At 34.0% G+C, this 14035-nt stretch overlaps 1 protein-coding gene across 9 annotated transcripts in view; it reads left to right on the top strand.

Moving 5' to 3' along the window:
- KLC1 (kinesin light chain 1) overlaps positions 1-13618 on the top strand; it is a 49973-nt gene extending 36355 nt beyond the window's left edge. For 5 of the 9 annotated variants that reach the window (XM_026079310.1, XM_026079313.1, XM_026079311.1 and 2 more), the window contains 3 exons: positions 2141-2271; positions 7040-7106; positions 8476-13618. In XM_026079310.1, the coding sequence (XP_025935095.1) occupies positions 2141-2271; positions 7040-7106; positions 8476-8541 (264 nt within the window). In that variant the 3' untranslated portion in view covers positions 8542-13618. Of the gene's footprint in view, positions 1-750; positions 1384-2140; positions 2272-7039; positions 7107-8475 lie in introns of those variants that run through there. The other 4 variants (XM_026079315.1, XM_026079314.1, XR_003255720.1 and 1 more) reach the window with 3 other exon arrangements.
- The last annotated feature ends 417 nt before the right edge of the window (positions 13619-14035 follow it).

Below are 14035 nucleotides of genomic sequence, written 5' to 3'. Positions count from 1 at the left end.
ATGATCTCTGTGCTTACACTGAGAATGGAAAGTTTGTAAATTTGAACCACAACTGATTTCTATGGGTGGCTTCTTTCAGCTGCCTGACTACACTAGGGAAAGTAGAAAAGCCTCCATATGGATTTTATATTTATATATATGTATATGCATATATATGTGTGTGTGTATGTGAGTGTTTTAAAAAATATTCATGAGACTAGATTGACAGTTACATGAGTATTATTTCCTTAAAGGAATGAACAGAATTTTGTCTGGAGGTTAGGGGAAGACCTCGTTCTTTTTACAGTTTTTGTTAGAGAAAAATTTCTGATGGAAGTTAAAGCTGAAATGAATGCACCTTGCTCTGTTCCTTTCTTCTCTCTTTTTCCCCTTTATTTTTACTTTTGTGTTAGGGTCATCTCAAAAAAAAAAAATCCTTTCCCCATATAAAAAGATTTATTTGCAGTATTAAAGCTCTCCCTTGTTAAAAATGTTGTGTATTTTGTAGAAATTCTAATGTAATGCACAGCATCCTTCATGCCGTTTTGTATGTTGCATATTAGTGAAATAGGCTAAACTCCATAAACATATACCTTACGGTAATTGCAGTAGCCTGCGCTTTGTATTTAAATGCAGTGCAAATACTTTTTCCGTAAAAATGTTTTGAACATGACCTAGAAATACTGTAAACATAATTGTTCAAAATTGAAAACTGTTGAATTTTTCCCAACAGTTTCATTCAGTTTTTCTCTCTCCGTTTCTGTCTGACAGGCCTAGATGCCTTTTGTGATTCTTATACTGTCTCCTGCATGACGGGCGTGCACCATCTTCAAGCTTTAACTTCTCTCTTCAGTACTGACTGCTGTGTTTTAGCAAATCCCTTAAGATCCTTGTCAGAGCTACACTTCCTTGTAAACTGGCCATTCCTTCAGTGCTGGTGTCTTTTTTTTGGTTTTCTATTTCTGTACATGTGTAGCTTTGCCAGATATGTATCTAGTCATACAAAATGTTACTACAACCATATGCTGTGTAATACATAGGTTAAAAAGTAACAATGAACTTTATAAGTAGCTGTTCACTACAGGGAAAAAAAGGTAGTTAAAAGTATCACACAAGGTATTATTGAAATGGCATGATGGTGATCTTTACAGGAGAAAAAAAAACAAAACAAAAAACATAAACGTAAGGCATGTTCTTCAAGTGCTTTAAAATGTATTTAGAGACCTATTACGTGGTTAACATCAATATGGAACTCTGGATGTCTTCACTTATGATTATTCTAAAGTAGCATTGCTGTTTAGTCTTTGTGTGAAATTTTGGCAATTATGCTTTTCTCTACTAATCTTGGTGTTCAGTGATTTGTGTATTTGTCTTTCTAACTTCTAATAAACTCACTCCAACTCAGGTGTCTGTCTCTGTCTGCTTAGTAGTACTTTACTTTCTCCTTTTACAATTCTTCCTTTCGTATCACCTAGGATTTCTTTAAGTAGCAAGTGGTCACTTCTAATCTTACTAAACTGTTTTTAAGAGTAAAAAATTATTTAAATACAACTGTGATTAGCTGGAAATTTCTCTGATCAATACAGCAGCGTAAAACATGAATGCAGTGTACAAAAATTGTCGTTTTGTCATGTTTTACATTTACTTTGAGTGGTGAAAGGTAAAATGATAAAAAGGAATTGAACCATATGTTTTTCTGATCAGAAAATGTTTTGTTTAAAAATTTTAGGATTAAACAAACATGTTTTCAAATGATGCAGATGTTTAGCCAAAATAAAACAGTTTTGTTCTTAGACTCTGATGGAATGCTTTTGCTTGGGGCTCGTACTCGATTAAGCTTGGTGCACTTATGGAAAAGGTAACATGGTGATGGTGAACTGTTTAACATACTGTGGGCTTTTTTAAATTATGAATTATGACTTGAGCATGGCTTCACGTTTCAGAAATCTTTGCTACAGTTTCACAGAAGCAATGTTTTTGTTAAAATAGCAGCAATCCTCATGGTAAAGTTGCATCTGTATGGTATTTTTGTGTTTAGGTAATTGTGCCAAATCTATATTAATAGTAGTAAAAAATATTTTGATCAGCTAAATATTTTTCACCCAGGCTTGGGGGAGGGCAACAAACTCTTGCAGTTTCACATTTCTTCAATTTTTTTCAGGATGGCACTGGATCTTTAAAACGCAGCGGTTCCTTTAGCAAACTTCGTGCTTCCATTAGACGCAGCAGCGAGAAGCTGGTTAGGAAGCTGAAGGGCGGAAGTTCACGAGACAGTGAACCAAAGAATCCCGGGTAACTATCTGTTCTTGGCTGTGCTGGTTTGCTCTCGTTCTTTGCCCCTACTGTAGCCTAGCGCGCTGCCTGGGGCGGTGTTGTCTTCTCTGCCGAGCTATCTGTGTACGTCATATAGAATCCTATTAAACAAGGAACTTCACTTCTTAAAGAAAAATAGAAAATAATTTCTTAACCGTATGATGGAAGTTCTTTAACATCTGAGGAATTATATTTGCTTCTAAGAATTAACTCAATTTTTAGCAGCGTGTTTTTCTTCTTACTGCTCTAGTCGTTTTAAGAATAAAAAAGGTCTCGTAGTATTGATAAATGTTAATAAATGACAAAATTCTCCTTTTCACACGGGAGTAAAACATGATAAATGTTGCTTATATTTACAATAAAAGTTTGAATACAGTGAACCCTGACCTTCTTGATGTAGCTTAATCTGCGTGCTGCTGTGAGCAACATGCAGATGTGATCAAAAGAGGTTTACTGATTTGAACCCTTATACTCTAATACTGGAAAACCTAGATTTCATAGAGCAGAGGAAAACATTAAAAAGCTTCAAACTGGTTGTGCGTACTTAGTAATATTTGGCTGCTGAAGTCAGTGGCAAAAATTCTACTTTTAATGAGTCAGACTTCTCACCCTGTCCTATTCACCATATGATTATGGATTTGAATGTATGTCATATTCCTAATAGGTGCAAAAAACCCCCAAACTCATCATTTATTGGTTGCTTTAGACAAGTTGAAATATTAAACTGTGGTACTCTTTCAGAATTTCACTTGATTTTTTTTTGGCAGCATAACCACTAACATTTTCTGCTGTTTCTTTGTTTCCTTGCTTTGGAAAACTGGAACTCATTTAGTTGACAAGAAGCTGTTTGACAATGTGAATTTGAACTTGYGTTTTAAAACAATTAAATTGGAGAACTTGGATTAACTTCTAATGGAGTGAATGGATCTGTATGTCCTACAGTAAAAATGATGATAATGGTAACATCTGATCCAGTGATATGGAGGCAGGTTCTCGGTGTATTTTGTTAGCACTCCAATGAAGTTTTACGTTACTGTTTTTTGTGTGGTTGTAAAATGTCATGTACAGCCACAATATGTATAAATATTTGTGATTACTCTTCAGACTTTCCAACTCTTTCTCAAATACCTGTTTCAACTTTAGCCTGATCTGATTTTTAAGTAAAGTTCACTCTTTTCTGCCAGAGACRTTATGTTGAATAGACTGAATCAAATTTAAGGTCAAAACTCACTTTGCATTTATTGGTATATAATTAAAAACTATCTCCAAGATGATAGATTGGGAATAAGCTGTGAGGAAAATATAACCAGAAGAAGTATGAAAATGTAGAATCTTTTAGGGAAAACAAGCAAACACAAGCCAAAATGGAACAAAATGAATTTACTTCTTCTAATTTTAAGTATTAGAATTTTATACCTTGTTTTTCTGATTTATTCAATTCTGTCTAGAGCTCATGCATCTTAAGTCAGGTGTATATTCTTGCATAAATGTATGCATATACTGATAGCTGATTTTGCTTTTCCTCTACCTTTTTGTGAAATGTAGAAAGGTTTTTTGATTTCCTAAAAGCCAGGACTATTATATAGGGCTATTTTTTCTGCAGATAAAGTAACTACGTGATTGCAGATGTAGAAAACTATACTTACATATAGTTGAAGACATTTGGCTTTGCAGAGTCCTGTAAAACTGCTCTGGTTGTTATTGTCTGTGCTTCTGTCGTGTTACTTGAACAGTATAGGCGTAATTTACCCACATGAACATTAGTTATATTGTGTCACCTGTATCACCAGATAATGATACTTCTTCAAATGAAGACATTAATGTGAAACAAATGTGAAAAGATACCAATATCATTCTTGCTTTCCCTTGTTGACAAAAAGTTATTGTGGGTTTTTTTGCGACTAGCTGGAGGTAAATTCAGTAGTTACTTTGATTAAAAATTCTTTGTAACTCATTAGCTTCTTCTCCAAAGTAGTTATTTTACATGTCATTGTAGTTCTCAAAGAACAGTTCATTCTTAAAACTTGCAATAAGAGGGTTGTATTGRCAGGCTTTTGTGTAGATATCTATGTTGAGTGTACAAGACAATCTCTGTCTTTGTAAGATATAGAACTATTCTGTTAGTGTAGCAGTTAATGACAACTAATATTTCTGGTATGTAAGCATTTACTTTACAACCTATGAAGGAGTAGTTTATAGTTTGTACGTAATGATATTTTGTACATATCGATATTTTGAGAAGTCATTTTGATTTAATTTTCTGAAGAAACTTGCTAAACGAATTAGTATTTTATCTGTTTCTGAGCTGAATAAAAAAGGGGGAGTATTCAGTTTTTATTATGCAAACCTTTGATTTTAGTGTGTTTAAAAAGCTGAATACTGCAGTACTGACATAGCATACATAGAAATCATTTTTACTATCAAGTCAACTAGTCTAGCGGAAGACTTAAGTGCCTCCCCTCTTATCAGTATACCTCTACATTCCCTGCCTGTATCTCTGAAGACAGCTTTATTTTGAAATATGTTTATGCCTGTTGCTTATTCTGCACTTCTATAGATAGCGTTTGACAATGCTGCTATGCTTCTCAATTGAGACATACTCAAATAGAAATACATTAATATCACAGTGTGAACAAAAGAGTTTTCATATTGCTGTTTGACATAGAAGGTTGAAGAGAATAAAGAGGAAAACCCATCAGTGAAATTTTCTTAAAATAATGCAAAAGCCTTTTGACAAGGTTAGAGTAGATCTCTTAAGAACTGTTCTTTGAACAGACAATACCTGACGCTTGGTATCAATTCTTTGATTATTCATCTTATTTCAGAATTTCCGTTCTGTAATCAATTAGGTTTGCTTGTATGGTGTTAGATTTGATTTCCCACTTCTAAAAATTTTATATTAGAACAGTACAGTTAAGCTTTGTAATCAAAATAAAGGCAGTTTTTATTATTGTTATTATGCACTTGGAAAAACAATGCATGTGTCCTTGCTGTTTCTGCAATCAAATTTCTAACATGGAGGGAAGTGCATTTGCCAGACTAAACTTCTTATGTTGATTTAAAAAAAAAAAAGGAGGGGGGGAGCTAGTATCACACATGATTTAAAAAAAAAAAAAACCCAACTTTTTGTTAGCATTTCAAGGGCCTAAAAATTTTATGTAAATTTGTATCTATGGATTTTCTGTTTCCCTGGAGTTTGCTCCATAAGCCTTTATGCTTTTTTTTTTTTTTTTGAGGAGAGTTGTTTTTTGTGATGTTTTGTATGTGTTTTACAGATTAACTTGCTTTGACTTCCATATATAACCTCTATTGTACATGTTCCTTGAAAAAATGAGACACGTATACTGTGCATGATTCATTGCTTCTTTGTTGCTAACACTTATGTCAAATATTTTAAACTGTGTGCTTTCTGTCTTCTGAAACATGCAAATTAAGTGCTAGGAAAAAATGGTAATCCTGTGTTATGTAGCTGTTGCCTGCATTCGGTAGTGCTTAGGTTCGTTATTCTGCTAAGCCTTTACTTTATGAAAGTGTTTAAAAGACGTGCTTGGCTTTGACTATTAGTAGTCTTGCTTCAGTGGAAATAAAGTCAGGTTAATATCTAATGTGATCTGTATGGATAAACCTTTCCACGTTACTGGAAGGCACGGGAGACTTTACAGAGGCCAGTCGTCTGTACAGCTCTAGGTAACAATGCAGGATTAGGGCCTCACGTTGTGAATAGTTCATCAAATGTATATTCAAAGTCCTCATTTAGAAGCTTATAAATCATTAAAGAGCTAGTGAAAAATGACAGGCAAACCTAGCACTGTGTTCTGGGTAATGTCTGATGTCCTCTACCCCAATGTATCTGTACGTGCATATTGTATTCACCGTGGTGAAAAGATTCTTAAGACTAATCTTGAATTTCATTATACACACTTTGAAATATTTCAGTGTTAAACATTGTGTCTGTTTGAGTAAATGTAGATAAAATAGCCATTGTTAATCCTCATCTCAAACTCTTAAGTGATATTACTGTTAATGCAGTGATAAATTTGATTATCAGTGGTTCCTGTCCAGRGGATTAAATGGATTTTTATTTTTCTCATCTGTTACTTTCAAAACAGTATTCTAGGGTTGCTGTTACCACTGCCTGAAGCATAGTACAGCCAAATGCATGGCCACAGTTCATAATAGCAACCATCTTGGAGCCCTCTGCTTTGAAATTCTTTAAATAAAAGATTTAAAAATGCTTTTTGAGATAGATTTTGGAGATTATATAGATGGATGAGGCAAAAAGTACTAAACTAATGTTTGTTATAGTTTTTGCATGTTAAATGCTGCCTACATGACAAATTTATTCATGTTTCACAAATTTCTCCTAATCTGTCTGAATGTTTTGGTGCTTTTTGTAAGAAGTTGCATAAACCGAAAATGAGAATTAGCTACTTATAAATTAATACTAAGCTACTATATTAATTTGTGCTTTAAAATTTGAAATTATATTTTAAATTGAAATTAAATCAATTGCATGAAGTGCTAAAACTCTGAGGAGCTTGTAATTGGTTTTATATGTAAGTTAGAACAGAGTAAAAAATGTGCACGTTTATATCATTATGTTGAAAGGTATCCCTCAATCAGATTTGGGGCACTGTGAAAACTCCCTTAAATATGCATTGCTCATTGTTATACTTGTGTTTTTGAGGTGCTAGTTTTCAGCTATTCTGATTGGTTTATCCTTGCATGTTCACTGTCCTGGTTGCAGCATGAAGCGTGCCAGTTCTCTGAATGTTCTTAACATGGGTGGCAAGGCTACTGAAGATCATTTTCAAGTAAGAAGCCCTACAATATTCTTGCACAACTAGATCTCATTAGTAGGGTCTGGGATAAAAAGAGCATAATAAATAGTAAAGCAACAAACTCCTAGTGATTGTTAAGATCCCAGTTCCATGAGGTGTTTTAAGCATATACTTAAGACATCATTCAGTAATGATTTCATGCATTCTGCTTGATTTTAAGCAAGTGCTTAAGTCCAGTCAGTAAACAGCAGGTGCTTTTATGATATCAAGCAGACTCTGACCTGGGAAACTCTAGCTATTACAATGGATACGAAACTGGAATCTTATGTTCTTGTGAACACCATAATTAAAAAAAAAAAAAAAAAACTTTTAAAGCTCAGTTATTAAGTACTTTTGACTTGAGCAGCTTTATTGTAAAGGGCCCAGTCATCTTAATTGCTGTATATTCCCAAATTCCCTTTAAATGCAAGTCCCCTTTTTTCTGAGGTTGTTCAGGAATAGGCTCTAGAAATTCGTCTGATCTGTTATGCTTCTGCTAAAATACAAACCTTTTGTTTTGCCTAACTGTACCTGGTGTGCCCGACTTGCTACTTCTCATTACCTGTTTTTTACCTAACAAGTCACTCTTTTGTATATTGTCAAGATAAGCTAGTCATGTTTTATGTTCTAAACAGTGTCGTGCATTTTACTAACACAGTGACTGCAACTAATTTTAGGGAGATTTAACTACTTCAGTACTAACAAAACTGTACATGGGGATCTTCATCACTATTTGCCCTAAAGTAGTAAGAAATCCCAAACCGTGTGACTCTTGTTTTACTGTTGAGCAGCATAAAGTTCTCTTAACTATATTATCCCTACTGAGTGTATTGCAGAATTTTCAGTGGTATGAAATGTAGGCAAAATTTTGCTTAGAGTGAACTTCAGCCAAAAAAATCCACCAGGGTAAAGCATAATTCTTTGTAGCAACAGTGCCAAGACTTCAAATTGTCATGTCCTAGGTGCCATTAAAATGGATTCTTAATATATAATTGATGTTACTTCCAAGAGAGGTATTTATTATGTGTATAGACTGATATTAAAATTAGTAATCATTTTTTGTAAACTTCATGGTTCCCTCACTATGGACAGTCTTGTCAGTTCCCATAGATCGGCAGTTATACTTCTGGTAAGACTTGTGTTAGGATTGTAAAGGGTGTGTATATTGAGATCTGTTAGTAGTGTTAGTTGAAAGTGGGGAAGTTTTTAGTTAGATTTCATCAGAATATGGAAAAAAGTCCCTCTACCCAACATGTTTTCTGTATTTCCTCAGATTTGTTTCTTCCTGCTTTTTAAAGTTAGTATTTGTATTTGTTTGCTTGAACTATTTGGATAACTGCATAATTTTTTTTCCTTCACACAGGAACGAAATAATTGTCTGACAGACTCAAGAGCTCTGAGTGTCAGTCACACTGATTTGGCGCATTGAGATTCTTGGACAGAAGCTAGCTAAAATTCCTTTGTGAATAAAGAAGCACTGAGACCTTCAAAGCTTTGGTTCCTCATCATTATGTACAGGAGCATCTAGTTTGTTGATTTTTGAGGGGGGGAGGCAATGGACTGCTGTTTTTACTTTTCTAAACAGTGACAATTTTAAATAGAGCATTAGTGAATATTTTCTTCAAAAGAGAAACTATATAGATAAATATTGCTCATTGCACTGCTCCCATTCATGCTACTTATGTTGATATGTTTAATAGATCTGAATATTACAGCAGCCAAAAATTTGTAAAAATACAAATGCATTTAAAGCATACCAAAATGCAAAGATGTTTGAAAATACAGATAAAATGAAATGTGTAGCAGTAAATATATAAGTGCTGGAATGAGAAAAGGATAAATTATGTGCATTACTGTATAAATTCAGATTCAGCATACTGTAGTGGTGGGGCTTTTCTTTGTACCACTGATTATTTAATGTTAGAGACCTTATCTGGCAAAACAGCACTTGGACATTGGCTTACTTAACCACTAGATTGAGCTGTTAAATTTTATTTAAAAAAAAAAAAAAAAAGGTTGGGGTTACCGTATGTTTAAATGGCATGAATGGCAATACCTGTGACTGTAAATTTGGTATTTGTTGCTCTAAGTTTTAGGGCACAATAATCAATAGAAATAGGACAGTTAATGTTGATCAGAACAAATGGAAAATGTTTTGACCTTTATCTTCTGTGGTTGAAGAATACTGAAGCTTTGGACTGCAACTGTCCCAGATCAGCTGCTGTTGCTGTTAGGGGAACATCAAGCCTCAGGTTGATTCTTTTCTTCCTCGTCCACTGGAATTCATAATTCCATCCTCTGTATGCAGAAAGTGCTCCAACATTTCCTTGTGCTGATCCCAGATCCTGCCTTTCTCCATAGTAGCTGACAACAGCAGGAGCAAGTGAAGCAGGCGACTGCACGCTAAGCTGTTACRCTGGGGAGTAGCTGCTGGGCAAAGGACCACTCAGATCTTAAGGGCCCCAGCGGAAGCACTAGATGGCCATATGTGGCAAGCAACATGCTTGACCACACATCCACGTTAAATCTACTTACAGTTAATATATATGCTGTCTGTATACAGGACTGCTGCTGGAACTAAGTATGTATGTTTTTTAAATATTTTATAGACACTAGTATTTCCTTTTGCTTTTCTGTAAAGCTTGTAATTTTGTTCATCTTCTGTAAAAACTCCTATTCATGTGAAGTTGGATGAGAAAGTAAAAAAAAAAAAACAAAAAAAAAAACAAAAACAACCTGTGTATACACATGTATTTGTGGTCATAGTTGTGTAGTTGGAAAATGCAAAACAAAATTGACTTTGGGAAGAGCTGGAATATTCATCCAAGGTTAGCACCAACTGAAGGAGAAAAAACAAAAGAACATAAACAAGTTTTAGTATTTGAATAGGCTGTGAAGAAGTCCTTAAAATTAGTACTTCTTAGAAGTATATGACTGGTTTTGCATTTGGTTTTAAACTGTGTTACAGTAACTGATGCAAAAAGTTGTATATGTAATGCACTTGACTATGTTTACTAGGAGGTACCTTATTAGCATCTCTTTAAAGAAAGTTGCATATGGTATACCTGCTATAACGAGTGTTTGGAAATGGTGAGATATGATGCTGCTAATATGTAGAAGTTTTTAGCACAGAGTAGTGCAATTCATTAATGAATTTGAGCAAGAACAAATTGTTGCTCCGTTATCTTAACAATATATACTCATATAATGTAAACTCTTGAGTTTTAATCTTTTATTAAAGAGCTTTTATATATATATATAAATATAATATCTTTTTTTTTTTAATTTTTTTTCCAGTAAAACATGTTATATGCACCCGTTGGTGAATTCAGTTCTCTGCATAAAGCCTGACTGGAGTAGCTTTGTACAGAGAACTGTTCATGTAGTTGCCAAGCCAGGTGGGTATCGGTCCCTAATCGACGGGCAGGCCAGCGGGGCTGCAGGAGGACTCCACCACAGTTGTTGCTTCAAAGTCTGACCTCCCAAACAGGAAAGCTGTTTTGGACCCAGAGCTCACTTTGGTAATAGGAAAACAGTTAAAAGAAATTGAAGAACTTGTTTTTGAACCTTCATCTTTCAAACTCAAAGGAAAATGTTTTTGCAGCCTCTCAAAAAAACTGGGACTTCTATAAATAGAAATAAAATATTTAACCATGTCAGACTAGCATAAACATTACCTTTTTAAAATATAAGAGTATGGTATTTTGATTGCAATAGGAAATTTTCTAATTTAGGGTTTAAAATAGCTTTTATAGTTGGTGGCATTACTAGTACTGTGCTTTTAAAGATCTTAAGCCTTTATATAGTATTTAAAAGTGTATTGGCAGATGAATCTAAATTGTTGGCCTACTGCTTGTTAAACAATTTCTATATTTAAAAGATWAAATTTTTCAGAGAAGAAATACAAATTTCAAGACTCTTCTCTAACACACAGATCCTCAAGGGTGATGGCCAGATATTTATAATCAATCTTATGGTTATGACCCAGCATACTATTTGCAGTTTGAGAGAAACTTTGTGAAGTATGAAGGCAAATTTAAGGTTAAGCTTCCCTGTGTTCGAACCAAGAAATAATTACTGTATGGATGTGGTTTGTATATATATAAATTTCAGGTGGGCTTCCCAGTTGGCTTTTATGTAAGATTTTCTTTCTGAATTCCCTCTGTTCCAGTTGCAGCTAGCAGTTTGCATAAAGTGTGGAAGTGAAATGGCTAACTGGCTCTGTAATTCTTAGGTGTCTTCCGTAACAAACTTAACCACGGTTCTGATAAAACACAAGACTAACAAAGACCTTCAGAATGGACAGATCTTGTTAGGGAGGCTGTGAACTTTGGTAGTAATACCTTGTTCTTAATCTACCATGTTTTTCTTTGTTCAGAATAGTAAGCATCAGCTTTATTAAAAAGGTAATGAAGACTTCAGATTAAGGCAGTTCCTGTAGATTCTCCCTCAATCAACAGTGGCTGTTTTTTCTGGGTATGCAGTCAGCAAGACTCGGGTGTAGGAAGAATCGTACATGAATTGTTACTGATACAGAGGCAGGTGCCTGTTCCCCTTTTACCTTTGTGGTTATGCACTAGTTTTTAGCAATATTGGCAATATTTGTTTTTGAGTTTAGAGTTTATTAAACATACAAGTGTTATGTTTTACAATAATAATTTGCTCCTCTTCCAGAGGAATAACTGAACTAATGCTGTAGTATTTGTGATCACAGTACCATAATGATCGAACGTAGCAGTTAATGGAATGAAATAACCACTGGCCATGATTTCTAAAGTTTGTGTCTTTTCTTAAAAACAAAAAACCCTGAAAGCCCTCTGGAATGGTAGTAATTTAAAATGGTTTCAAGCTTGAGAAGTACTTGTGGTTAAATTATATAGTTTGATTCCAGCAATTTAGAAAATAGTGTGATTTTGTTGTGAATGTAAAGCAAAAGGGACATGCAGTGCTTCATCTAAAGTGTGTTTACAATACTTGATAGGTTCAAGTTAATTTAGTTTTCCTTATGCAGGTCATATATTTTGTCTGAAAGCTGCTAAGAGAGTTGCATTTTTGGTAATAATGTCAGCCTGTATTGATAGAATAAATTGTAGAAAGCTGTGATGTGAAGTTTACAGTTTTATGGTAATGACTTTACATTATCACAGATACACTTCTATAGAAGTATGGGTATAAAAGTTGGCTCTTTTAAAAATTGATTAATTTGAGGGAAACTTTGAACATCTATGCTTGATTATTTCAAACTATTTACAATAGTCTCAGTATTTTGAATAGTCAAGGTCAATAGTTTTAAAAAAACAGAAGCCCACAACAAACCAAGACAAAACACACTGTCACCATCTGGTTGAGTTCAAAAGATCTCAATTTTTGAGAAAATAAAGGTTTATTCTGATAGTGAAATGTTCCTTAGTTATGGCTGCTTTTAAATAAGAGGTATTTAGAGAATCATAGCTGAAGTTAATTTAACACTCCAGCTATATCTAAAAGCTCTTCAAGCTGCTCTAGGACTGTTACAGGCATATGCAATGAAGTAAAATAGATTAAAAATAGTATATGGTGTGGAATAAGTGTAATAAAATGGTTTTGGAACAAGAGCAATCCTTAGGCTCTTTATATTCATCAGATGCACTCAAGTCACAATTGAAGCATGGAAAGTTGAGTCTTCAGTTTAAATTATGTAGAAGCGTTTGTTATACTGTAGTGTTTGTAGGCTGTAATATAATTAAACCATGTAGCTTTGGTTCTGTGCAATCAGTAATGGTATTTTGTGTTTTCTGAGGCAGGGTGAAAACAACCAACCCAAAATCCAACAATACCAGCAAACCATCTTTAGTAATGTCAATTTATCCATCTTGAAAAAATGGAATTTTTATGTATGTGGATTTCATATTTGATTAAAAAAACGTAAACCTTCCRCAACTGGCTTTAAGATGCTGCAGTTTGATCTCCATGTGTACTCACTGTTTGTCACAGCTATGGAAGAAACAGTTCAGAGTTCACCCGTTTGTTCTTACCCCATAAACTGTTGAAAATAAATTTCTGCAAATGTTACTTGTAACCAAATAGTAGTAATTCACAGTGATTCAATCAAGGAACTTGTAATGAAATTAATCTGTTTTACTACATCTGTTTTGTTAATACTTCAGTTGTGTAAATTCTTTATCTTTGCARAAAAATAACTTGGTTTTACTATTTACTTTTCAAAAGCAATGTTTCCAGAACTGCGTATCATGTTTCTGCTGAAAAAGCCCTTTTTTGACTTCACAGAGCTGTAGATTAATCTGAAGTTGTTTCTAAAGTTTCTAAAGTGTCACTTCTTAGTGTTCATTTTTGATGTGTAGAAAATATTTAAACAGTTTTACAGGATGAAGATGGGTATACTTACACACTCTAGAATGTAAATCTTTCATGTAAAAATTACTTACTTGGATTTTTCTTGTATAAAAGCAAATTTCAATTGTGAAATCCAAAGATGAATAAAGCTGTATAAAGGGAAGGTTCTTAAATAGCGTGCATTTATTACTTAAAACCACTACTGCAAAAGCAGTGATTTTAAAATAGAGAATAAGTGTTTTGACACTGTTGATGCAAGACTTTGTGCAGAGCAGATGCTTCTTAAAAATAACTTGAGACATCCACTCTTCATAGGTTCATAAGCTCTGGAAGCAAGTGTTATCTCAGGAAAGAGATATACTCTTTAAATATTTTCAGTAAAACTGCAGATGAAAATTCAACTAGTGCATTGGCTGCACTATAAATTTGGGGGTCTGTTATATGCTAGAGATGATTGAGGTTTTGTGTGATACTAAGCTGGGAAGTGCGCTGCAGAGTCAAATAAGGACCAAAATGGGCAATGGCAAAGCTTTGCTCAAGATATTATTTAAATTAGTAGGTAAAACTGTTTTTTTTTTCTTCCCCCTCAT

This window comes from Apteryx rowi, unplaced genomic scaffold (assembly GCF_003343035.1).
Source record: "Apteryx rowi isolate R43461 unplaced genomic scaffold, aptRow1 scaffold_5, whole genome shotgun sequence".
Lineage (NCBI taxonomy): Eukaryota > Metazoa > Chordata > Aves > Apterygiformes > Apterygidae > Apteryx > Apteryx rowi.
The sequence above is the reverse complement of the archived record's forward strand: the minus strand, read 5'-3'. Positions and strand labels throughout refer to the sequence as shown.